The 26,399-nt window shown below is 42.0% G+C and overlaps 1 protein-coding gene across 2 annotated transcripts in view; it reads right to left on the bottom strand.

Moving 5' to 3' along the window:
* GREB1 (growth regulating estrogen receptor binding 1) overlaps positions 1-26,399 on the bottom strand; it is a 188,634-nt gene that overhangs the window by 22,688 nt on the left and 139,547 nt on the right. For both annotated transcript variants that reach the window (XM_075598371.1, XM_075598372.1), the window contains exons 18-27: positions 25,181-25,520; positions 22,921-23,036; positions 19,599-19,798; positions 18,395-18,484; positions 15,479-16,065; positions 12,256-12,358; positions 11,932-12,093; positions 10,117-10,259; positions 7,127-7,288; positions 4,484-4,688 (exon numbers count right to left, since the gene is read on the bottom strand). In XM_075598371.1, the coding sequence (XP_075454486.1) occupies positions 4,484-4,688; positions 7,127-7,288; positions 10,117-10,259; positions 11,932-12,093; positions 12,256-12,358; positions 15,479-16,065; positions 18,395-18,484; positions 19,599-19,798; positions 22,921-23,036; positions 25,181-25,520 (2,108 nt within the window). The remainder of the gene's footprint in view (positions 1-4,483; positions 4,689-7,126; positions 7,289-10,116; positions 10,260-11,931; positions 12,094-12,255; positions 12,359-15,478; positions 16,066-18,394; positions 18,485-19,598; positions 19,799-22,920; positions 23,037-25,180; positions 25,521-26,399) is intronic.

Raw genomic sequence — 26,399 nt, 5'->3', positions numbered from 1 at the left:
AGCCACGTTCCAAAGGTTAAAGGATAAGGTACTACGACCCCATAGGGCATATGCCGCGGCCTACTTGGATGACATTGTCATCTATAGCAGACACTGGCAGTCTCATATAAAAAGGTTAAGGGCAGTCCTAACGTCCTTAAGAGAAGCAGGGCTCACTGCAAATCCAAAAAAATGTGCCCTGGGTAAATTGACTACAAAGTATTTGGGCTATGCCGTTGGGGGAGGGATAGTAAGGCCACTAGCTAGCAAGGTGGCCACCATAAAGGAAGTCCCCACCCCACAGACAAAGACACAGGTCCGCTACCTTATGGGGTTAGCAGGGTATTACCGGCGGTTTATCCCCAATTTTTCAGAAATATCTGCACCCCTAACAGATCTGACAAAAAAGAGTGCCCCGACCCAAGTTAAATGGTCTTGGGAGTGCCAAGACGCCTTTGACATGCTAAAAAAGTGCCTGTCAGAAGGCCCCACTCTTCGGAGCCCAGATTTTAAAGAGCCCTTCATTATCCAGACGGATGCCTCAGAGGTAGGACTGGGAGCAGTGCTGTCTCAGCAATTTGATGGTGTTGAACACCCCATACTGTTCATCAGCCGAAAGCTGTTCCCAAGGGAAGTGAGGTATTCCGTTATTGAGAAGGAGTGCCTCGCAGTAAAATGGGCAATTGAGGCCTTGAGACATTATGTCGCCGGAGTACACTTCACCCTGGTCACTGACCATGCGCCCTTGAAGTGGTTGAACACCATGAAGGACACAAATCCAAGGTTGACCAGGTGGTATATGGCCCTCCAACCCTTCTCTTTTGATATTCAGTATAGACCTGGAAAAGACCATGGAAATGCTGATTTTTTGTCAAGAGAAGGAGTGGAGGGTCGGGCTTCAGCCGTGTGGGACACTAGCCACACACAAACAGGGGAGGTATGTGACAGGGTGAAGTCAACCCCTATCAGTTATGCCTGGGAAACATATGTCTGAGTGCTTCATCCAGCACTCATAAGGGTTAACTCAGGTGGAAGCTAGCTAATCATGATGTAAGCTGACACCTGAGAGCCAGCAAGCTAGATAAAGGATCTTGTTACCAGCAGTAGCTGTCTGTCTCAGATGAGAGCACATGGATAGATGTGCTGCTAGCCAGAAGGATCCAACACTACTTACTGCAGCCAAAGTAAGATTTGTTTCATTTGTTTGCATGACTGCTTAAAAAGACTCTTACGGTTTGGGTATGGTTTAGCCAGCCAGCCTGCTAGCTAGGACTGCTGTGTTAGTCAGTTTTCTCCCCACGTGGAGCAGGATTTATTTGCTTAAAGGGACAGTGTACCCGCATGTTATGTTGCTGTGGAGAAATAAAGCCACTGAACATTTTCATTTATCCTGAAACTACACGTGTGGACTGTTCCCTGACCTTGGCTACAGGCCGTCCTGCCACACAGACCAATGTCACTTTGCTCTGAGATAGCCAATACAAATGCTTAAAAAAGCAACAGGCATGTTGCTTACAACACCAGCATTCATGATTATAGTTTAGCTCTCATGGTGAACACGAATCAATAGAAATATAAGGAGTTGAGATTCCTGGAGGGCAGACACCCACTCTCCCTTAAAGCAAATGCCCTTATCTTCTGCGGTAATCTATTACTGTCTTTGTACAAGCACAACCCTACAATACTTAGAGACACAGGGGAATAATCTATAAACTTCGAGATTGCTGATCCGTGCGGTCTGACACGGAAGCCCCATTGACTTCCCGGATCTGCGATCTTGGTGTTTATAGAATAAACCCCACAGTCTTCCTCACTAGGAGTAATTTCCTTTTTATTACTAAAATGTTCTTTTAAATAGAAAACGAGATCTATTCCTTCTATAGAAGAAATAATACATACTTTTGCTAATTGAGAGTGTCTAATTTAAAATTTAAAAAATGATATTTGGTACTGTGTAATGTTTATTATGATTATCATAATAATAATATGTTTGCTTCTTTTTATATAGAACTAAAGAAACTGTTTAAAAAATACTTTTATTTTTGTTCATCCTAATCACATATTAAATATATTGTAGTAAGATAACTATAGATGACCAACCGCTCAACCTATTAAAGTCAAGAAGTAATGAATGGTACACGTACATCGGTGCATATGGACAAGTAGAACCTATCATTCATAAAGTGTCAAGCATAGAGCCTACACTAGATCCCTCTGAAAACTGCACTCTAGATGTAGTAATATATTCTGACTTATTAAGTCATAGAATCTCAATATTCTTGATATGGCAATGTTATGCAAGTAAGTAGTTCACTTAATTAGCAATATTCTGGGAAATAACAACAAAATTGATTGAGTACTGGGAACATTAATTACATAATATGAAAAACAATAACATTTTAATGATGCTACTAAACAACGACGCACGTGATTAATATATACAGTGAATGGTTAAAAATCCCCATGGTGAGGCGACACAGAGATTCATAATATTGGATAACCTGTAGGAAGGCAAGTATAATACCAATAAGTGTCTCAAAATAGTGTCTCTGATAGAGTAATCAGAGATACATCCAATCGGAAGCAGAGATTTTAATTTAAATAGGATAGATGCCCATCATATAGTCACACAATTCATACGCTGTATTGGTATTACTACTCCTAATAGACGTATCATGATAATATGTGATCAAGGTGAGTCTGTCAATACAGAACTACGTAGAAATATCAGAAAGTAAGTGACAATATATCCTATGAGCAGCCAATAGCATAAGATGGTCAAGTGGTATAAAGCCTAAGATACAAATGGTACACTACATCTCTATAGTCAGCTTGATATGTACATAGCTCAATAACCAGTGTCTGATAATTAATATGGAGTTATTTTAAATGCTGCAGTTCAGTCTTTTTTTTTAATTTATTTATTTTTTTACTTCAATAGTTTCATGTGTGCAATCTCTAATTACCTAAAGAATTGCAGGTCAATTCGTTCTCCATGTATTGATAGGCGAAATATGGTGACATAATTAGTGAAGGGATATGTTTTTCTTCTGCTTCTGTGTCTCAGTGGAAGCTCATGAATATGCATGAGCACTCCTGCACTGACATGTGCTAGAGGGAGGGCAGGGCTGCCAAGGGGTGTGCCAGGGCTTGTGACAGGACATGAGGGGGCAGTGCCTTAGCAAATGGCTGTTAAAATAGAATACAAGAAAATTGGTCTTTCAAAGTTGTTGTTTTTTAAAACAGAAAATGCTAAAAGTATTTTTTCTTACTACAGAACTGATTTATTAAAAAAAACACACATGCAGGATATTGACTGAACTGAAGCTTTAAATGCTGCCTTCGGTTATACCTAAGCAATATCTGCAACAAATTAGTATTTTGCTGACAACTGCAACAAATGTGTCATATGTGAGTTAAATAGTATCTAGGCTTGCCAGAATCTATAACCACTAAATGCATACCCCATCAGGGGTGGTAACATATTATAGTACCTAAAATGCAAGTGGTGACCTGCTACTATACAGCCGTAGATGGACATAGTTCTATGGTTAGAACACATATGCAGAGTATATATGCAGGGAAAACTAGCTTTAAATGGTTCCACAAGCCATCGCTATATAACCGTATCTGTTGCACGCTGCTTCCGGGTATGCGTCGCCTCCCACGTTGACGCCACCGTCGTGACATCCCACGCATGTTTCATGTGCTGACGCACACTTCTTCAGGGGTGGAGGGGTTAAGGTACGTAGTTGCGCCATTGATTAAAGTACTCGTTTTAGCGGGAGTGTCAGTTTATAGCAGTATATTAAAGTAGCTGAGATTGTTAATTCCAAAATCTTCAGATGTTTCCTTATTTAGGTATAATCTGTAAACTATCCATGACAAGTATGTATTGTGTACGCTGTTAGATTTTTTAGCAACAATTACAATGTTTAAATACAGTACCAATGGGGAAAAAAGAAATGATGGTGGAATTACGTGGCTTCCAGCAGAAGTGGTGCAAAGAAATACAGTAAATATGTTACAACATGTTTGAAATAGACAAAATAGAACCCTAAACCAGGGGCTTCTCAACTATGCTCCCTGGACTACCAATAATGCCCAAGGAGTTGGTCGTGGTCTTCAAAACCCTTCAAAAAAATTTCAGTCAATGGTCACCTGCAGTTTATGCTCAGCAGAGTAAGCCGATCAGTGCTGATGGCTGGCTTGTGACATACTGCTTTTCAGACTCTGGTCAATGAATTATTATATATATATATATATATATATATATATATATATATATATTTTCTTGAATTCATTATTATATGTGGATGATGAACACAAAATAAGTCTGGTGGTCCTCCAATTATTATAACTGAAGTCGACTATGAGATGGAACGGTGGAGAATCTTTTCCCTAAGGAGAAATAATTTTGACATCAAGAATGGATAATGGGCAATCTTAAAATGCCATCAAATGTATGTTTCTATCTAGAACTGATATTAGTTCACACACTTACCTACTCCAGCATTGTTGAAGATACTTGGCAGGACCAACATTATGTGGTTTGGCCAGTATTTTTTATATATCGCCATCTCATACTCTTTGACAACTAGGATGTGTAAATGACTGACCCCGTCCATAGCATGATACAGATTAAAGAGGCCATGCTCGTGACGGCCTGTGGTGGGAGTAAAGATGGGGCTTCTCACACAATCTGCATTCTGCGTGAAAAGAGAGTACAGAGCATTAGAAGAGAACATACTTATAGAAGACAGAAGACATTTATGATTCATACTGTATTCAATATGCAGATGATGTAAGGAGCGCACGATCCGGTAGGAGCAAAGGGAGGACCCAGGTAACAAAAGTATAAATTTATTGAGTCATCAAGACATTAAAATCCAACGCGTTTCGAACGTGTTAGCGTTTATCCTTGATAAAGAACGTTCGTGTGCTCCTTACATCATCTGCAAATTAAATACTTTACCTTGGAAGCAGCATATCCATCCAGCCACACCAGGAATTGTGAGTAATTATCTTATTGCTACAGGGTTAGCCCCCAATGAGATAGATGGGGGGCTTTCATTTGCTTCCCACTACCTGTCTTCAGGGGCATTTACACATAATTGTTGGCTTTATTATTCACACATTTATTAATTCTATGTTATTTTCCTTGGATGGTGGTTTTTGGTCTTATTGAACTCTATATCTGGCATTTGAGCGCTCTTGAACTCTTACCTATCTATGATTCATACTGTATGCTGTTTCCAATACCAATTATACATACTACTAACTTTAGAAACACTCTATACAGGGTTCTTTACAGTAAGAGCAGTTAAAATGTGGAATTCATTACCCATGGAGACTGTGTTGGCAGATACAATAGATATGTTTAAAAAAGGTTGGACATAATTTTAGAAAAGAAAGGTATACAGGGATATACCAAATATATGAACATGGGAAGGATGTTGATCCAGGGAGAAATCTGATTGCCAATATTGAAGTCAGGAAGGAGTTTATTTTTCCCTTCTGAGATATCATTGGATGATATATCAATGGGTTTTTTTTGTTTGCCTTCCTCTGGATCAAAATATGGTAAATACAAATATAGGATAAGTATCTTTCATCTAAATTTAACATAGGCTGAAAAAAAAGAACAAAAGCGCAAACGCACATAGTGAAGTATGCAAAGTAAATATATATATATTTTAGGGTAAGATATCTGCGTACATCAGATTAAAAGGTTACCAGCAATTCATGTACATAGACATGGGTGATTAGAGGTAGTACAGCTGCCGCCAACCATCTGGGGATTTTCTTTACTGCATCAAGGCACACCCCACAGCTGAAGAAAGGCCTCCGTTTACGTCCGTCTTTGGGTTGAAGGAGTCTTGAATAAAACTTTGCTTAGGGGAGGCTTCGTTCTGCTCTCCCCGGCTCCTTACTCGGCGCCGACAGCGATGGAGGTTAGCAGCTTCTCGGGCAAGCTGTTACCTCAAATGTCCCGTATTTCCTGTGCGTTCGGCCGCAAAGTGAAGACGGCCGTAAAGTGTGGATGTTTTACCGCACTGTTCACAATCGCGGGTAAATGTCTATAGGAATCGGCTCCACGTAGTAACAGAAGAGTCAGCTAGCACACAGATCAATAATAAAAGTGATAATTCGGGCTAAAATTTATCCAACGCGTTTCGAAGCGCAAGCTTCTTCATCAGGGATATTAATACATTGAATAAATTCAATGTATTAATATCCCTGATGAAGAAGCTTGCGCTTCGAAACGCGTTGGATAAATTTTAGCCCGAATTATCACTTTTATTATTGATCTGTGTGCTAGCTGACTCTTCTGTTACTACGTGGAGCCGATTCCTATAGACATTTACCCGCGATTGTGAACAGTGCGGTAAAACATCCACACTTTACGGCCGTCTTCACTTTGCGGCCGAACGCACAGGAAATACGGGACATTTGAGGTAACAGCTTGCCCGAGAAGCTGCTAACCTCCATCGCTGTCGGCGCCGAGTAAGGAGCCGGGGAGAGCAGAACGAAGCCTCCCCTAAGCAAAGTTTTATTCAAGACTCCTTCAACCCAAAGACGGACGTAAACGGAGGCCTTTCTTCAGCTGTGGGGTGTGCCTTGATGCAGTAAAGAAAATCCCCAGATGGTTGGCGGCAGCTGTACTACCTCTAATCACCCATGTCTATGTACATGAATTGCTGGTAACCTTTTAATCTGATGTACGCAGATATCTTACCCTAAAATATATATATATTTACTTTGCATACTTCACTATGTGCGTTTGCGCTTTTGTTCTTTTTTTTCAGTTGCTTTAGGGGTTCCTCTACCCCTATTACTTCAGCTGCAGACGCCAGTCATATAGAGGTTGCTTGTATATTTGTCTATTCACTTCACCAGGTGGTGTTTTATTGGGTTAATTACACAGTAGATAGTAGTAGCTGCGCACTGAATATTTTGTTCATTTAACATAGGCTGAACTTGATGGACATTTATCTTTTTTCAACCTAATCTATTATGTAACTATGTATGTAGCAAATCTAATAAAATGGATATGGCTATTATCTAAATCAAAGTATCACTGCCTACAAATGATTGAAGACAAACAATGGGGGCTATTTAGACTAAACAACATGTATAGTATTACCTTATCTGTGACAAGTGGTAACCTCATGCTTTCTAGCTGACCACCTGGTTGACTAAACACAAAATGCTGCTCTTTAGATTTTGGTATGATGAAGTGAAGCTGAATTTCCTCTCCCAGCATAGAATAGGAAAATGCAAAAGCATGCAGAGTCGACTCGTACATCTAAGGAAAAGTTAGGGATGAAACAAAATTCTCATGGGAACACAGTTTGGCATTCATATACTTAACAGCATTACAAAATAAACTGACTGTAAAATGTACACTGGACTCTTATTGGCTCCCAAACGGCTTACATTCTGTATTTCCGATAATCTGATTATCAATAAAAGGTGATCAAGAAGCCAACACGTGGTATTATGGCTGAAGGGACATGGAGCATATTCTGGTTACCAGTTTTGTAACTGTTTGGCATGAATATTTTCAAGAAATGGGAGTTTGTGTACTGGATGCAATAAACTAGAAGGCAGTGCTGTGTAAGGCTGCGTTTATAGGAGGGGAGCGCATTGCGTCGCACGAGCCTGTCGCTCAAGCGATCCCTGCACTGTGGTCCGAGGTGACGGGGAGGCTTGGTGGAGGCGTGGTGCATGCGTCACCAGGCTGGTTCACCCTCATTGGTTGAACCGCTCACGTGATGCGGCTGTTGCGCTAAAAAAACAAAATCATTTGTCTTTTCAAAAATTTGCCGCGCAGTTACTCTGCATTGCTCGCACACACTATGGCCGGCCCTATAGCGGTCCAGCATCATCGCATGCGCCATAGCGCCTACTATAAAGGCAGCCTAAGGATAAATGAAAATAATTAACATTTTTTGTTTAGCCCCTTATGGTTGCTATGTGCCATAGAGAATTAAAAATATTTACATATTGAAAGTTAATGGCCCAACAGAAACTATATAAAAGTGTAACTCCTCCGCCCCTAAGGGGTTTACTAGTTTAATGAAGGAAAGTAATGGGTTAATGTATAGGAAAGGCCCCAACTAGATGTAGCTTATTCTATGTAGCTTTTTCAGGTGGCTAGTTTATGTTGCCAAAGTAGCTTCTGTCAGGTGACTGGCCCTTTCTTAGTTTTAAAACCTACTGGAACAGTCACCTGACATGTGCGGATCCTGATAGGTTACGGATGTCTGTATCCTGCCCAGTTACTGGGGCAGGATGGTGACGTCACACAGGGGTATAAAAGGAGTAGCAGAAGCTTCCAGACCCCAGGCTCCTGGAGGACATCAGAGAAGCAGGGTCTCCCTGTCTTAAATGTATGGTGTTAATAGTGTAATTAATGTGTAAGGCCTTGGCCAGGCTCCCCGCTGGCGTGCTGAGGCGCGCTGAGGCTCAGGGAAAGCGGGTGCTTTCCCTGGCCTTGCGGGTGCTTTCCCTGCGCGCCATCAGGGGGCGGGCCGGTGGCGTCACGGCGCTGGTTCGCCCTCATTGGGCGAACCGCTCACGTGACCGGCCCTGCGCACTGGCAAGTGGGAAAATTTTAAAATTCCCTAAGACCTACGCTTCTGCGCGCTTGCGGAAGCGCAGACGAGCCCCTACTAAAGCCGCTCTAATTGCGGCTGTAGGGGCTCAGTGCTGAGCGGGAGCGCGCCTCAGTGCGCCTCCGCCAGCAAGCAGTAAGCATGGCCGAGGCCTAACTTTGAATGAAGAGGTTGAGTTACCTTTTGTTATTTTACAGTTAGGGAAGAGTGTCAACTATCTAGAAAGGGCCACTACCATATTTGAAGATGGTCGCAAAAGAAGGAAAGGGGAACCCGCTCAACCTAGTGTGACACAAGGTCATACATACAGACAGTGCACTAGGGCAAATAATATTATTAATAGACAACAGATAGAAAACACCGATAGAGCATAGACACTACCAACCGGATAAGTCCCTATATCGTGCACTCAATGTCTGTATAGGGGAAAGTACCTTAACATAAGTATGAGAGGCCAAAGAGAACAGTGATGCTGGCCCTAAATGTATTGCGTAATTAGAGAATTAAAATAACTATTTAATTGATATGCATTAAAATATTTGGACCAGACTAAATGGGGCGAGTACAATAAAAACGCATTAAATAATAGCACAATGTGCTTATATCAAATAGAGGCAATAGGTAACCAGTACAAATTAACTGGTCAATGAATACCACTAAATGACTCTAAAAATAAGTTGCGCAAGTCAAAAAAGGCTAAGGGTACAATGACCCAAAATGCTCTGTACAGAGCAAAACAAAGAGGACATCTTCGTGGCACAGCCTACTTTTGTGATAATGACTCCATTTGAGAGCTGCCGTGCTGTCTCTTACAGTCTGGATTGTCTTGTTATGAACAAATCATGCCACTTTTGACTGAACTGAAACATTGTATTTGATTGTTACATATACTTCACACCGCACTTTTCTTACAATTGCAACTTATCTCTCGTCATTGCACAATTTATTGCAAAATAATGTACAATTATGGGATAAATGCAGCAATATTCTGCCTGAAGCTCAGCTCTAATGTAAGAGAAAGCTCATTGAAATTGTACAGTATGTAAACTCAAGTGCATTAACAGTGGGTTTGTTTGAAGTAAATGGAAAACCTCCACTGGCTAAATGTGCAATAACAGCTCCTGAGAATTCTAGACCTTGGCATATAAAGGTATACATACTGTATAGTGATAGATTCTGTTATTCGTACTACGGTATAAGTGTGTACACTCTATTTTACTTCTGTTGTTTAGGGAGTACTAAGCTTTATTGGTTTTCTATGTCTCCAAAAAAAATATTATAATAATAGCTTGTTCTTGTATAGCGCTGCTAGTTTTACATAACGCTTTACAGAGACATTTTGCAGACACAGCCCTTGCCCCGTAGAGCTTACAATCTTATGTCACAGGGACTGGAATTGCACCAGGCTCCCCTGCTTCAAACTCAGTGACAGAGTCAGTGTCTTTACTCGCTGAGCCACTCCTTCAGTGAGCATCTCATTTTGAACACACTGAGCCATTGCTACCCGACTGCTTACCTGAAACCGTGGGTTGTATCCCATGTACTGGTGACACTGCTCGCAATGGTGGTATGTGTTATAGGATGCATACTTAGATAATCTCATTCGGGTTGTTGGACGCCGAACATATATATCTTCGTTTTTCCTGTTCATTGGTTTATCTGCAAACATATTTAGTTAAATACTTAAACTTAAAAAAAAAAAAAAAAAACAATTTGTAACGAGAATAAACCTGTATTGGCAGTTATTTAACTATGAAAAACCCCTACTCTGCAGGGACTTAGGTTCTTAATTTGCAGTCCTACTGTACATAGCACCAACCTTGACTAGTGATAGTAACATATTTATCATGTTAAAAGTAATTGTCACCAGCTAACAAAAAAAAATTAGGCAAATATAATATGTTTTAAATAATGGTGTTCTCATTAGTAATATCATTTCCCAGAATTACTTGGCTGCTGTGAAAGCACTGTATGCTAAGAGATAATGGTGTTGCAGATCTGTCTGAGATGTGTAAATGTATATGCTCACATGTGGTATTTTTATTTGCTAAATAATGATTGAAACTCTAGAAATGTTCTTTTGTTTCTCATACAAGATGACTCGAAATCATAGGGTGCAGTAATTATCAATCTTATTTGCTCAGTGATAAGGTAAAATATTTCTTCACACCGCTGGCATGTTCAGTACCCAACTAAAAAGATACAGGGAATGACATGAGAGAAATAAGACAGTGATAAGAACAGAAAAACCTAGGCTTCAGGTTACAAAGGTTTAATCCCTGTCAGGGAAAACTTTAACTTTCATTTTTATTAAAGGTTCCAGTCTCCTAGTTTTATCTCATTAGACATATCACTGTCATCACATCATTACACAAATCAGACTACTGTATATGAAACAGGGTAATGTCCGAACATAGTGATTAACATATTAACATATTAGAGAAAGCCATTCACCGATTTCAGAGGAGGTCTAAGATATCACGTTAAAAATATTCAACAAGGTTGATGAAGGAGTCTTACTATTGACATACAACTCACTGTTTTGCCCACCCGTTTATAATAATGCTTTTGTGAATATTGTCCCTGCTGCCTTCTGATATTATAAGTAACTTACAAGTGTATCCAATATCGAGCATTTGGTGATCCCCTGCAGAATTTCAGGATATTAGGACAGGCAGCAGTTGCAATTAAGGCCGGGGCCATGGTAAAAAAATACAGCGCTGAGCCAGGAAACTTACCTCCTGCATCCAGCATGTGTGGGGCTTTGGTAGACGCTTCCGCAGGCGTGCGGAGGCGTGTGCAATTGCAGCCGACAGATTCATTTAATTTTTCGCGCTGAGGAAGCGGAGGGCCGGTCACGTGACTGGCAAAAGCCAATGTCACTCCGTGACGTCGGCGCCGTGGTGCGCTAGACCCGCCTCGCCTCCCACCCGCCTCACAAGCGCGCTCGCTGACACTCATGCCAGGACACAAAAAACCTCCTGCTTGAGCAGGAGAGCATGAGTGTCAGCGCGGCTCAGCACTGTGTTTTTTTACCATGGCCCCGGCCTAAGAGAGTGCCCCAATAAAGTGTTGAACGTGTTAAATTATACTACGTTTCATTTTTTTGTTGCAGCAAGTTCATTTTCTGAGAGCGTTTGACTAAACATGGCTTACGCCTTCCAAGTCCTAAACACCCTGACATCCAAAATCGCAAACTGATTCACACAGGTAAAATAAATATAATAAAATAATTTGGTGTTCATCCTTTCTGAGCTAACAGCCAAACATCTAAAGTACTGTATAATCACCCTGAAGGTATTGTTTCATATGGGAAAGTCTATTGTGTTACCTTCACTGTTGACGTTCTGAAAGTTGAAACAAATGACACTTGCATTTTCGTACTTGGGATCATGTATGGTGTAATCAAAATCCATCCTCTTAACCATCTCCACATTAGGCCACATATCCATAGTCTGGTGGGAAAATTGATCAGGTTGGTCTCGGCTGAGGCCTACAATACCAAGAAATGTGCACTAAATAAAACCTAGTTGCCATTATGTTTTCTTTTGAGAGCCCTGCCAACAATGTTTGCAATAAGTCTACAGTATTGTAAGACACATAACAGTTGTAATCAGCTAATAAATATAATCCGTTACCATGGCAAACAACTTACTGATATTGATCTCTTCCTCATCATACACGTCCACTTCAGTCAATCGAATCAGCATTCTAGACAAGACACTGAGGAACTGGAGATACGCTCCAGTCTTTCCTACCTGTAAAATAGAGTATCAATATTATATGTCTACTGCTCCATTTATCTGTTTGTTCTTATGTGCTGCCAGCATACAGAGAACTGTACTATACCCACATGAATGACACAAACATAAGGAATCCTTCATATTAAAAGTCCAATATCTGGCACTGGGGATTTGTATATGACACCATAAAAATAAATATGAATAATATACAGATGCAACGGCCGTTATTCGAACAAATCACAGAGCCATTTTCGTGTGCGCTGCTGTACTCCACGCGGTATTAACACCGCCAATCGCCCCAGGCACCCGCGCTTATCGCGATTGCTTTGTTTGAATTTCATGGTTTGTGTGCAATTAAATGCAATGAAATGAATGAATTGTAATGTGTACAGTACTGTGCTACTGTGCCAATTTCAGGTGTTTAAAAATGCCATTTTCTGCACTCGCGTCTTAAGGCGGTAAGGTTGGAAAAAATCCCGCGTCATGACATCGGTATTCCGAGGTATACACCGCGTAAAGTGTTCGAATAACGGCCGCTGCATCTGTAGCTTTTTTTTCCCCACAACAAATTCACTCTTGGACCAGTTACATTTGTATCTATATACTTGTTGTGGTTTTGAAAATCAACTGCATCTGACTCATATGTACTGTAGCAATTGAATCGCTGCAACAAACTATACAGGGAGCCTAATGCTATTCCCTCTATAACATTAGAAGGGAGATTGCAATGGAACTCATCCATTCATGAGAATATTTAGATATTCAGCTGCATACAGTATGCTACAGTCACTTCTGACAGGAGTGTTTGACCTTAGTTAGCCTATTTGGTTATGGACGGATCAGGTGGTCACCATACCAAGAGATGATCAGTTTACATACATTATTTAGTAGCTCTGATAATACCTTTTTCTAACACGGACATCACTGTTACACTTTTTCACAAAAGCTGGAATATGTTTTATTTTTTCTGCAGTTTTTTTTATAGATATAAATTGTTGTGCAGTGGATGTTGCATAGCAAAATATTCCCCCCTCTTTATTCCTGGGAGTTTCCCCACAACACTTATTCACAGTTCACCAATGTACATAGGCACTGTTCAAATTATATTCACTGTAGATTATATATAGTCACTACAGTGATTTATCCCGTTAGATAACACCATACAAGGACTATTACTTGGATAATGAATTTCACTATCAATAGTATCCTTGATACTGATTCTAATTGTAGCCAGGTCCCCCTCTAGCTCCGCGGTTCTCCTGTTTTCCCCTCCTTCACCTCCGCTGCCGTGGGGGATGTTGTGGGTGGCGATGGGTTAGCCGGCGGCTCCCTCTGCAGAGTGCCGCCATGTTGGTGATATGCGCGCATCGCGGAGGTTCGCGCATGCGCAGTAAGAGTCGCTTACTAGGGATAGGCTCTGCGTGGACTCCAAGCCCCATAATGCTATGGGGCAGAGAGTCAGATGACCACACACAGCCAATAGGGCTGGAAGACCTCCTGCTGCAGAGAGTGATACTTTTCGTACACTGGGGATCACAAGTCAGTCGAGCTGGGAGACAGTTAGGGGAGGTTGTATGTGTATGGTGTCACTGGCTCCTGCACTAGGCCAGAGCCCCCTGATAAGCCGCAATTAGGCCCCGGCCCCAAAATAAGCTTGTGGCAGCTACAGGGACTGGCCCCTTAGGTACGGACACAGCCCCTTTAGCTGATTAAGAGCAAGGACACAGCTACAACTCTGTGCAGCCCTGTGGATAGTGGTCTGGGCTCAGATCCCCTGGCAAGGTACCAAGACTGTCTGTATGTGGGACACTCCAGCTGGATACCACCCACGCGGAGGAGGACCCACCATATATGCAGACGCCATTGCTGGATCAGCGGATCCTGGACAGCTACCCATCGGCACGATGGAGCACCCGGCAGGTACCTATATCATTAAGTGCATCAACCAAGTACATACACCAAAGTGGCAGCGCTGATCACATATAGGGGTGGCGGTTATATTCTTGTGGACACCAGGGTGGTTGGGTGCCTGAGGGCTCCGTCAGGTACTGTGGACACAGTGGTGGGATAAAACCGTGTGAGGCTGGATGGGTAGCTGTAACCAGTAGAATTACTATCCTCATTATCATTGTAAATATATGTTCCTAAGTAAAGGTTATTGTGTGTGTGTGTGTGTGTATCAGTATTGTGGTTCCTGTGACAGGCTCCTCCCACTATGTTGGGATCCCTTCCAGGTATAGGCACTGCACCAAGATTGTGTTGTTATATCACCCCGGGCTCCCCGTGGCGGAGGCTTGGGACCTCCGTGAGTCAACAGGTAATGCCAGCACCAGTAGACTCTTTACACTAGGGGGAAAGAGGGCTACATAATTAAAGGTCTATTTATCATACAAAAGAGATAGTGGAATTCAATCCCACTCTTTATAGCTGTTTAGATATAAAGCGCTCGTTAGGTTTTAAGTTTGTCTTACGTTTGTCAATTAAAATGAATACTTTGTATTTAGTGGAGGTAGGTTATCTATCAACAGGTATTCCATCTCTTTCCAGTGAATTTATTAAGTTTACAACTATAGCTATATCATTCACTTAGGTTGAGTGCATTACATAAGGGATTTTTTTCTGTTTCCCTCTCACCCCCTCATCCTACTCTTTCACTCAATCCCCCCATTCTACTTTCTTACTCAATCCTCCCCATTCTCCTCTCACTCAATCCCCCCTCCTCGTCTCTCACTCCATGGGAGATGGACGCGGGCCACTCCAAATGCCGTTTCGGGCCACGTTGCCCACCCCTGTAGTAGAGATACTAGCCTTTATTTAATGAGAGACGAGATTATGCTAAAGAATGAGAAATGTAACGCGAAACACATTTTTAAGAGGTCTGTTTTATGCTCATGTTTAAAAAGCTCCACGAGGAAGATCAGTTTTGTTAATGTAAATCAGTTATTCTTGAAAGAAAGTTAAAGTGTAGGGTTGTAAGTAAAATGAAGGATTCCATCAACCCCCTCATACCACAAAAATTCGACCACAGGTGTACATGGGATGACAATATGGGATGACAATTAAATTAAACAAGGCACTAAAAAATAATACGGTTTGTAAAAATGTAATTCTTAACAGCAGATTCTGGTTACATACCTGTGGTGGCCCACTCAGTAGCAGCCTCCTTGGATGGAAGGTATCCATTCTACCTTCATTTACATTGCTGCAGTCCATATGGCTTTGTTTGGGTACCGTCCATTGTCGGTAATACAAAGACTGCTCAGTACAAGTCATCATCTTACTCAAAAGAGGGCGGAAAGAGCTGGCCCATGTGATATTACCATGCGGCAAGAATGAAGAGGATTTAGAAAGTCCACTGCTGTCAGTGGAGGTAATGATGTCATATACCAGTTTGGGAAGAAAAACTATCGGAGGCTGCTTATTTGCCTTGGCCATAGAACACTGTGATGTCTGCGAGCCAGTCCTATTGTGAAAGCAAGAAGAGGATGAAGAGGATGTAGAAGTGGACCTGGGAGCATTCTTCACATTTGGATTTAAACCATTGCAGTCCGATTGTTCACATGTGGACGGGACGGGCTTTCTGGTGCCTTTGTCTGCTGAAAGTTTAGTCTTCTCACTACTGGCAGCACTATCTTCGTTGCTCATAGCCACAGATTGATGTTGAGGATTTGCAGTGTCCTCTGTCATTGTGGAAAATGAAGATTCGCCACAGAAAGCTGAGCCTGGAAGGACATTATAAAGGACATTCAGTGCAAAATATACATGTGTTTACTACCCATTACAACGTTGCATCATCTTCTCTCATTTTAGGTGACCCTTTGTCTAGGACAGGGGTGTTCCATCGCCACTCCTCATGACCCCCATCAGGTCAGGTCATAAGGATGCACAACACAAAAGAGAAAGGATCTCTGTCGATGCGCACTCCTCTACTAATCTTAAAAACAAATACATTTTATCGGCATAGAAGAAACACAAAAACGTTTAAAACCTAATACTAGTGCTGTGTGCAGTGAGTGGATTCTCTTCTTGGTAAAGTGGTTGATAATTCTGGTCCTTTAGGTGGGCTCAAGGTGTGTGGTCTCACGATTGTTCACCCCAAAGGGGTTAAATAATAATCCCCCAAAGGTGAAATTTGATATTGTGATCCTTATATTAGTTGTTGATATTCACATGTCGAGTATTGTGCATGTAATCCTTTCTCTTTCGTGTTGTGCATGTCTACCTTCCCCTCATAGCACCCCTCTAGAAAGTTAATACAAGGCTGGGACCCCCTGTCTGTTGTGTACAGGTTATACGGATATCCCAGTTTCAGCACAGGAGGCTCGATCAGTGAAGCAGTCTTCAACTGAGCTACTGATTGAGCCACCTGCGCTGAAGCTGGGATATCCTTAAAACCTGACCTGTTGGGGGGGGGGGGGTCTTGAGGACTGGAGTTGAGCACCCCTGGTCTAGGATAACATCTCAGATTGCCACATAAATGATGTGATTTCCGGAAATGTTTCCATAGTCAAACAGCTGCGCATACTTCTTTTCTAATGTTATTGCTTTCCCATGGTACACCCAAACATTCATTCTGCTTTAGATGTGGAATGATATTTATCTGATACATTTCTCCAGAAGTGCATCAAATCTATTACTTTCAAAAATAAAAAAATGCTTTTGACCTAATGTATCACAACCATGTCACCTTTCAGATAACAGAATGAAATATTATGTTGGACAATTCAGAGATTCAGATACTACATACATGCCACCAAAAGATAATGACATATTCTAATGTGACAAGGGAATATTATGTATAACACAGGTAATGTCAAGACAGCAATTTGCAGGTTTGCCCCTTGAGGAATAAAGAATTTGCACGTCACTCACAATGAGAATGGTTGGCTCGCTAAGATATATAGGGGCCTATGTGTGCACGCATAGAAAAACATCTCTTGCCGCATTGACCAGTTTTGCCCCCAAAAACCTTGTCATATCGTATGTAACAAACGTGTTTCTTACAGTTTCCCTGATTCTTCAGCAGGACAGTTAGTGGCACCGCAGACATGGCACATTTCTTTTACACCGATTAAAAGAGGCGCACCATTTAATACATTTCATTGTCATCTGTGCTCCATGTAACCCCTCCACACCTCCTCCCTTTAACACTGCCCCAAAACAGACTGCAGCAAAGTCCTTGATGCATTGGCGCAAAGCGGCACAATACAAAAAAGGACGCAATTTCCACCACTTTTGTTCCAAAATTGCCATAGTACACAGGCCCACTGGAATTATATCTGTTAACCAGCACTCCAGTCTGAATTCAGCGACTAAAACAGTCTTAGGCAAAGCTCACCCTAGCAATTTCTAATAATAATACAAAAATAATAGTGAAATATTCCTTGTTCTTAGAACTGCCACATTTCCTGATATTGTGAAGTTAAATCTCGGGATTTTTTTCCCTATGAATACTGAGAATCTTTTGTATTTACCAAGTACATTTTGGTATCAATTTGCTAAATATCAGCACTCTTTAGATAAGGGGGGCTCAGCTCCAGTCCTCAAGCTTCTCCCCCCCCCCCCAACAGGTCAGGTTTTCAGGATATCCCTGCTTCAGCACACGTGACTCTATCAGTTCATGCTTCAGCACAGGTGACTATCAGTTCCTGCTTCATCACAGGTGGCTCAAACAGTCCCTGCTTCAGCACAGGTGGCTCAATCAGTCCCTGCTTCAGAACAGGTGGCTCAATCAGTCCCTGCTTCAGCACAGGTGGCTCAATCAGTCCCTGCTTCAGCAAAGGTGGCTCATATCAGTCCCTGCTTCAGCACAGGTGGCTCAATCAAAGGTTCAGTCTTGGACTCTGATTGAGCCACCTGTGCTAAAGCTGGGATATCCGGAAAACCTGACCTGTTGGGGGGGGGGAGCTTGAGTACTGGAGTTGAGCCCCCCATGTTTAGATCATCTGCAAATGCATTATCAGGGTAATTCTGAAAGCGTCCGTAATTCACAAACATAAAATGTGTCCGTCTATTGAAATCTGCAGCTAATAGCGAATGGTAGAATCTTACTTGAAGCTTTTGAGCATAGAGATGACGATGCTGAATCGTGTGAGTGCGATCGCTCTCTTTTACTGGGACTTCTTTTTTCTGGGTTAAAGCCTGTTCAATAAGATAACAACAACTATAACATGTGCTTAATGTTACAGGCATATCTAAAATGTTACCCCTGGGCAGCCAAAAGGGTCAGCAACAGACATGGGGGCGAACTGCTTCACATTTCCCTTGCACATTTTGATTGGCTAGTTTTGAATGTTCGCTAACAGTTTGGCGAAAGTTGAAGTAAAAGCGTCATGTGATCCACACATTGACTTTCGATGAATGGCAGCAAAAAAAAACTGAAATGAACAAATTGCCAATGTTGAAAATATCTGCACATTAATATATGTGTGGTTTTTTTTTTTACGGGAGAAAAACCTAAAACCTCTGTTGCAATAAGTAACAATTATCTAATAGACCAGAATTTTTAATTATATTTTTTCTACACAAATAGTCGTCGGAAATTTCCAAACAGATTGGTAATTAACTTACACGTGTGATGATACTAGTAGTACTGAGTACCAGTACTTTATTATCAACATACCTAGATTAGAAGTACATTCTTCTTTACACACGTGAAGCTTATTCTAAGTATATTGTCTCAAGTGCTCATTTGGGCCGTTTTCATCTGAAAAACCTTGTTGCGTCAAAAGGGATTTTTGGCCTAAATGGCTGCGTTGGACAAAATAGAATTATCCCTTAAAAATGCCACTTTCCGTTTTTGTAGAAATGTTTGCGAAATGTAGTCGAAACGTTAATAAATGTAGAGGTTTTTTTTTTACATTCGGGATAATACCGCAGCTTTGTGAGGCCACTTCGACCCCTACACTTTTCCAATGTCTTACCAGTGTTTTGCAGGTGCAGACGACCAACAAAAGCGGTTACCAAAACCAATCAAACTATTTGATTCTTTAACCAAAGATAAACTTAACTTATCTACAAGTCAGTTTCCTACACATGCATGCTTAAACCTTTTCATTAGCTGCCACGGTACAGAACAAAAAAACCAGAAAGGCCCAGCGCAGCACACAAAGGGACCCAACATATAGTACAGTATAGTATAGATACAGAAAACAAGCACACACAATGAAACGTTAGTTGATGGAACGTGTCTCTTACAGTTGTGATTCTTAGTTTTATATAAGAACAGGAATAAATCTGGAGGGCGTCCTCATACCATCAGTCACCATTTCCTCATCTTCGTTGTCAGTGCTGCTTAGTTTCTCGGGGTCGCTGTCCGTGACGTCCCTTCCTACCCCTTTCTCCAAGGATATGGTTGTATTAACAAAGCATGATGCTAATCCAAGCTCCTGCTCCATTGTTGTTCTTTCCCAGGTAGAGAACTGTATTAATCGGAGATCACAGTATCTCAATGATCTAGAATCAAATAATAGATATTTTGCTGTTATTTTATAAATATATTTAGTAAGAACAAAACAACCATTAAAGAGGCTGTCCCAGGGGGTGGATTCTTTGGCGATTTTATTTATATTGGGTTGACGCAGGGGTCTCTGGAGCTGAAGCCCGTACATTTCAGCTCCGGGTACCCCTTGCTTCTGGAGATATTTACCTGCAAACTAGGTGCCGGTATCTTGTAATGGCCGCTGTTCAGATATTACCAGGTCTGCGGGCCAGTAGGAAGCGAGACGTCATCGGAATAGCTTCCTAATGGCCCATGTGACATGGGAGCTTCAAACCTGAAATCCCTGCTTGCTGAGTTGGAGCAGCTACCTACTTTGGAGGTAAGTATCTCCAGAAGTAGGGGGTCTCCGGAGCTGTAATTAATAGGGTTCTTCTCTGGAGATCCCCTTCTCCAAATATATACAAGTTTAAAAAAAATTGGGACTGATCCTTTAAACTCACGGTACGGTAGTTGCATGTTACGGCACAATGTATTATTACATCATGCAATAACATCCAAATATTACTGCATGGTGCCACTGTAAAGATTTTACAGACACTCTGAGGTAACATTAGATGTTATTTTCTTCCTGTTTATCTGACGTTAGCAAATCTGTTCCCTTCCCCCTTACCAAATCGGCTGTCTTGGTAACACACACTTGATGCATGGTTCAATATATTTATTTTTTGCAAGGATATCAGCAACGCTTCTGATGGAATAGGGGTTAACCTGTCAAGTACAACAAGCAACTGCAAATTAATTTATGCTACTGAGCCGAGCGAGGGACCGTTTTACCCCATCTTTGCTTTTCGCACAAAGTACTAAATGCCACTGGTGCAATCCAAAGGTGCAATCCAAAGGCGCAATCCAAAGGCGCAATCCAAAGGCGCAATCCAAAGGCGCAATCCAAAGGCGCAATCCAAGCGGCTCTTTTATATTTATCTCTTTCTTACATAGGATTGGAGCAGGGAGTCTCCGACACTGACCCCATTCATTCCAGCTCCTGGGACCCCCTATTTCCAGAGATACTTACCTCTGAAGGGGGTGTCGGTATCTCCTGCAAGTTTAAAGCTCCTGCGTCACGTGGGCCAATAGGAGCCGCACCGGATGACGTCATGGCTTCTTATTGGTCCGCAGGAGCTTTGAAGAGCGGCCATTATGTGAACCCTAGCAAGCAAGCTGAAGAATCTACTGGCACCCCTTTACGGAGGTATGTGTCTCCAGAACTAGGGGACCCCCGGAGCTGAAATGAATGGGGTCAGCTCTGGAGACCTCAATCCTATGTTGAAAAATAAAAAAAAATGCCCCCTTGGCTTGGTGCTTTCAATTATGCAAGGACACGAAACCCTCCATTATAACACATGCAGCAGTCTAATAATCTAGGAGGGTATTCATCAAAGTCTCCTGGGTGCAACACCAGGGCAAAACGGGAGCAAATAAACTGCACCGTATTTATTAAAGCAAAATATAATAATTGTTCTCAATGGAATTCCTTTTTCTGGGGCCTTTACTTGCTGCCCTTCTGCGTGGGATGTGTAGCCGGGAGACGTGCGAAACTATGATGGGACACAGGGTGGCCATGCCCTAAAATGCAAACATTCTGGGGAAAATATGATTGATATTAGTAGATAAAGTGACAGGTACGAAACTACCTCTTGATCCATGGACCTTAGTTCTGGGTAAACCTATACCTGGGATACGTCCCCACGTTAAAAAGATGTTTGTGCATCACATTCTTACAGCAGCTACAGTAGGTGCTCTACAGCAGCAGCTTGGAACCCGTCTGAACCTCCCAACAATAAACACGTTATTAGTAGAGTTTGGGATGTGTTGTTGGTGGGAAAATGAACCAGTATGACCAACTATATTTACTAAAAGTTTCTAGGGATGTGGAATCTTTGGACAGAAAAATCCCCCAATGAATCTATAGCTTAGAAATGAGTCAAGGGATATTAATCCCTACTTGGTGTAGAAGAAATTGAGTTGTAGTTATACTATGAATAAGAAAGAGAAAATAAGCATCATCACCTAAGCCAGGGGTTCTCAACCCCAGTCCTCAAGACCCCTCAACAGGTCAGGTTTTCAGGATATCTCTGCTTCAGCACAGGTGGCTTAGCCGAAGAGCCTGCTTCAGTACAGGTGGCTCAATCGGTGGCTCAGTGGGGGTCTTGAAGACTGGAGTGGAGAACCCCTGACCTAAGCACATTTCTCATAAGCCTATCCCAAAATCCCCTCCTCCCTAGTCCTTTTATATCATTTATTTCATTTTTACTTATTTTATATTGAATGTTATTTTTACATCTGGTTTATAATTGTATCCCCTTTCCCTTTTTTCTTCTGTATTTTAATAAAACAATACATTTAGGGACGTGTGAAAGTGTCCAAAGGGCTTTTTTTAGCACCCACCGCCCCCCACCCACATTCAATTACTTGCTAAACTGTTCGCAAAGTCTCAGAATGCTAAAAATTGTGCCAAACTATTAGGGATTCAAAACAATATCCCCAGACAAAGAGCAATGTATGGTGTACGTGCCCTATCTATAGTTGTACCATCAAGCAAATTTAGTGATTGTAATGAATTTTGCAAGTGAATCTAGCAATTTTAGAAACTTTTTACAAATTAGCATGTTAAGCGAAATTGCAATGCACATTGACCCTGCTTCGGGAATCGCTGACGAACTCTGACACGGTTATTGTTGGGGGGTTTTGCAACTGAAAAAATGGCAAATTTAACCTGGTTTAATGATCTTGGGCAAAAGTTTTGCTCAACTACAAATTTGATATGTAAAATGTATACGTAAAAATCTATTTTACCCTTTGAGTGCCGGAAGATGTCTTCCGGATCTCAACCACTTGATCGCTTCGTGCATTAATCACGTGGTCGTGGACAAGTACCGCATGACGTGAACAGATCTAAATCTGTTCTGATCGCCGATCTCCCCATAAAAAAAGCAGCATTTATGTCATGGCCCCTAGAGTGTCGCCCCTCATGGTGTTCAGGGAATGTGGCGGGACACCCAAAAGGTTAAAGTTAATATTATAGAGACCAATATTGTCACAAATGTTATTGGTTTCCTAGACCTACTTCCAGGCTTACCTTGGCAACGATTCTCCTAGTGGATCCATTCCACTACATATGAGTATACACGGCAAGCCTTCTAATTCCAGGTAGGTACGAGGCTGCCATTCTGCATCATCAGATATTTGCCAGGCCTGTCAAATAATAACATAAACCTGACAATTACATTTCTATTGCTCATCCAAAATATCATGGGTAGCTTATAATGTTCTTATATAGCAAAGACGATGTATGTAGTGCTATCCATTTTACAGACACAAGAAGTCCCTGCTCTTAAAAATGTAGAATACAATTTTGGTGACTGGTGAACAGGGAGACAAAGCAGTGCTGGAGTACTAAACAAAGGCGCAGGAACTATCTTTTTCCCCCACAGCATCTTAAACACAGCAATTTAAAAAAAAAATGCATTTGTTTTTATAGTGCAATAAAGTAAACACAATAAACGGAATATTTCAGGATTCCCCATGCTCCCCCTCCTTTCCAGCTTCTCCCCCACATTATCCCCCTCCTTTCCATCTTCTCCCCCACATTATCCCCCTCCTTTCCAGCTTCTCCCCCACATTATCCCCCTCCTTTCCAGCTTGCCCCCCTCATGCTCCCCCCTCCTTTCCAGCTTGCCCCCCACATGCTCCCCTCCTTTCCAGCTTGTCCCCCACATGCTCGCCTCCTCTCCAGCTTCTCCCCCACATGCTCCTCTCCCCTCCAACTTCTCTCCCACATTCTCCCCTCCTCTCCAGATTCCCCCCCACACACACGCTGCCCTCCTCTCCAGATTCCCCCCCACACATGTTCCCCTCCTTTCCAGATCCACCCCCCACACACATACTGTCCTCCTCTCCAGATTCCCCCCCCCCCACGTTCCCCTACTCTCCAGATTCCCCCATCCCAGATGCTCCCCTCCTCTCCACATGTTCCCCTCCTCTCCAGTTTCTCCTCACATGTTCCCCTCCTCGTCAGCTTCTCTCCTACATGTTCCCCTTCCTTTCCAGCTTCCCCGTCCACATGCTCCCCTCTCCAGCTTCTCCCCAACATGCTCCCTACTCTCTCCCCTTCTCTTTCACTGCTCCCCTTTCTCCCTCTCTCCCCTCTTTCTCATGCCCACCTTCTCTCTGACTGCCTCACCCTCCTCTCAAATTCCTATCCCCCCCCATATCTCTCTCTCACTCTCTCTCTCATCCTAGGTAGCCAATACCAAAGTTGGGCCTGACTTCCGTCACGGGTCTAACATCTCCGTTCAAAATGCCGGGGAGGACCCCTCCGTCACCAGGTAGGGCACTGACAAACTCTGCACCCACATTCCCCAGGTAGGGTCTAGGGGAGGGGAGGCAGAATGACTGCAGAACTGCTGGAACACCGATCCGGCTGCCAAAATAAGTTCCTGCTCGACTCTAGCATTGCGATAGAGTGACTTGTTTAAGGTCACAAGGAGAACTGACACCAGGATTTGAACCAGGTTCACCCACTTTAATGGCAGTGTTCTCACTAGGAAAATACTCCTTCAGCACTACAGGAGGTTAGAGATCAATTCAGAATCCTGCCACACCAGTGAATATGTCGCTGTATCGTTATCTTTGAAACCCATTACAGATAACTATTTTCTGACCTGGATAATCTTGTGATATCTACAATTCAAACAATACTCACAAAAACTGAGCATTTGTATTACTAGTTTTATTTATTATGAAACTCATAAATTCAAGCCGCAATTCATCCAATCTGGGTTTTTTTAGCCCCCATTTTGTTTACAGGGTAAGAGCTTGGGGTCCGATGGGCCAATCATCACTATTTTCAGCACTGGGACCACCGGTTCCCATGATACCAACGAAGTTACCGGGTTTAGATCACACTCGGGGGAAACAAAATGGCTGCAAAATCTTGGGTCAATAGGAAGCTGCAACATCATCAGTTGCAAATTCCTATTGGATGACCATTCAAATCACCTTTAATGACCAGGGAATAATATTGGTAACTTCACCAGAGCTGAAAATAGGGTGGTTCTAATCCTGTAAAACAAAATTGAGGTTAGTTAGAGTGGATTGCTGCTTTAATAATAAATAACATAAACAGAATATTAAAAACACTTTTTATGTAATGTAGATATAAAGCACAATTATGCAAATGTGAAGGTTTCACAGACACTGTGGGGGTAAAAGTAGATGTTATTTTCTTTCTGAGTATCTACATTATCTGACATTGGCGAACCTGCTCCCTTCCCCCAAACAAGATCTGCGTCTTGGTAGCACACACTAGATGTTGTAAGATACTGTAGAGAGCATACCTTCAGCTGCTCCACAAAGTGCTTCCCCACGATTATTGCAGAGTTGGCTGTTCCCAATAAAATTTCAAACCGATGTTGCAGACCTAGTTGTTCTCTGACATGATAAAGACGGTCGTAGGCCAGCGTAGCCAATGGAACGCAAGGGATCCGTAACAGAACCATGAGGCCATGGCCGCTCAGGCACTGCTTAGGAGAGTCCATGAGGTTCTGAACAATTTCCAGGGTTTCAACCGAGGTATAATTCTTCATCTGTGAGAGACCGCACACAGCCATCATAGCCGCTGAATAATGCTGTATGAGAAGAAACGTCCTTATCACTGCACTATGAAGCTTGGGAAATCTGCCGTAAAGCAAAGGAAATGACATTGCGTCAGCGGACATTGCAGAGGTATATCACTCTCACAGGGGTCCGCAATTATACAGCCCCCCACCAGCAAATGTGTTCTTACTGTAGTAAAAATGCTTCCATTTTTTTAAGTCATTTTTGAAAATATGCAAAGGTTTTCATGAAAACATTTTTTTTATTTTGTATGGTATTTTTTTATTTTTTATCTTTTCTTACAAATCAACATAGGCATCAAAACTATTGTATCCAGGGACCAAAAAAAATAGCCATTTTTTTTACTGGCCCGAACAAGACAAAAAAAACAAAAAAAAACACGTTACTGGTGAGACATCTTTTTAAGTGTAAGTTTGGGTTTTACTGTAGGAGAGCGTACAAAAGAAAAAAGTTTTTTGAAATAGATATGAATAAAGAAAGACTTTTTAAAAATATTTATTTAAGAGAAATGAATCTCCATGTGGTGCTACAGGAAATATTTTAGTGAGGTCACATTCAAGGACATGATATTTAAATTCCTGAAGTGAGAATCAGGATGAAGTCCGTATGTAGAACTGTGGTTCAGGAACAAATGTAAAGTATACTGGAATAGAAACCAACTGAAGCCCCACAATAATGCAGGGCAGCATATGGGATCACATAAATACCAGCACCTCTAGGTCTGAGTATATAAACAGTTAATGCAACTTCCATAGGCAGTGAGCCAAAGCGAGGAAATAACCGCTGTATTCACGGAGCGCTTCTGTTGATTGAAGTAATGGAATTCATCCCTGCGTGCGTCCCGTCGCAGAAATCAAAAGTAGTAAATAGAAAAAACATGGAGCACTGCAAAAATCAAAGAGAACTGGAGGCAGGGTCAAAGGTGAAAAAAACAAAAAA

Source organism: Ascaphus truei, chromosome 4 (genome assembly GCF_040206685.1).
Source record: "Ascaphus truei isolate aAscTru1 chromosome 4, aAscTru1.hap1, whole genome shotgun sequence".
Taxonomy (NCBI): domain Eukaryota; kingdom Metazoa; phylum Chordata; class Amphibia; order Anura; family Ascaphidae; genus Ascaphus; species Ascaphus truei.
The sequence above is the reverse complement of the archived record's forward strand: the minus strand, read 5'-3'. Positions and strand labels throughout refer to the sequence as shown.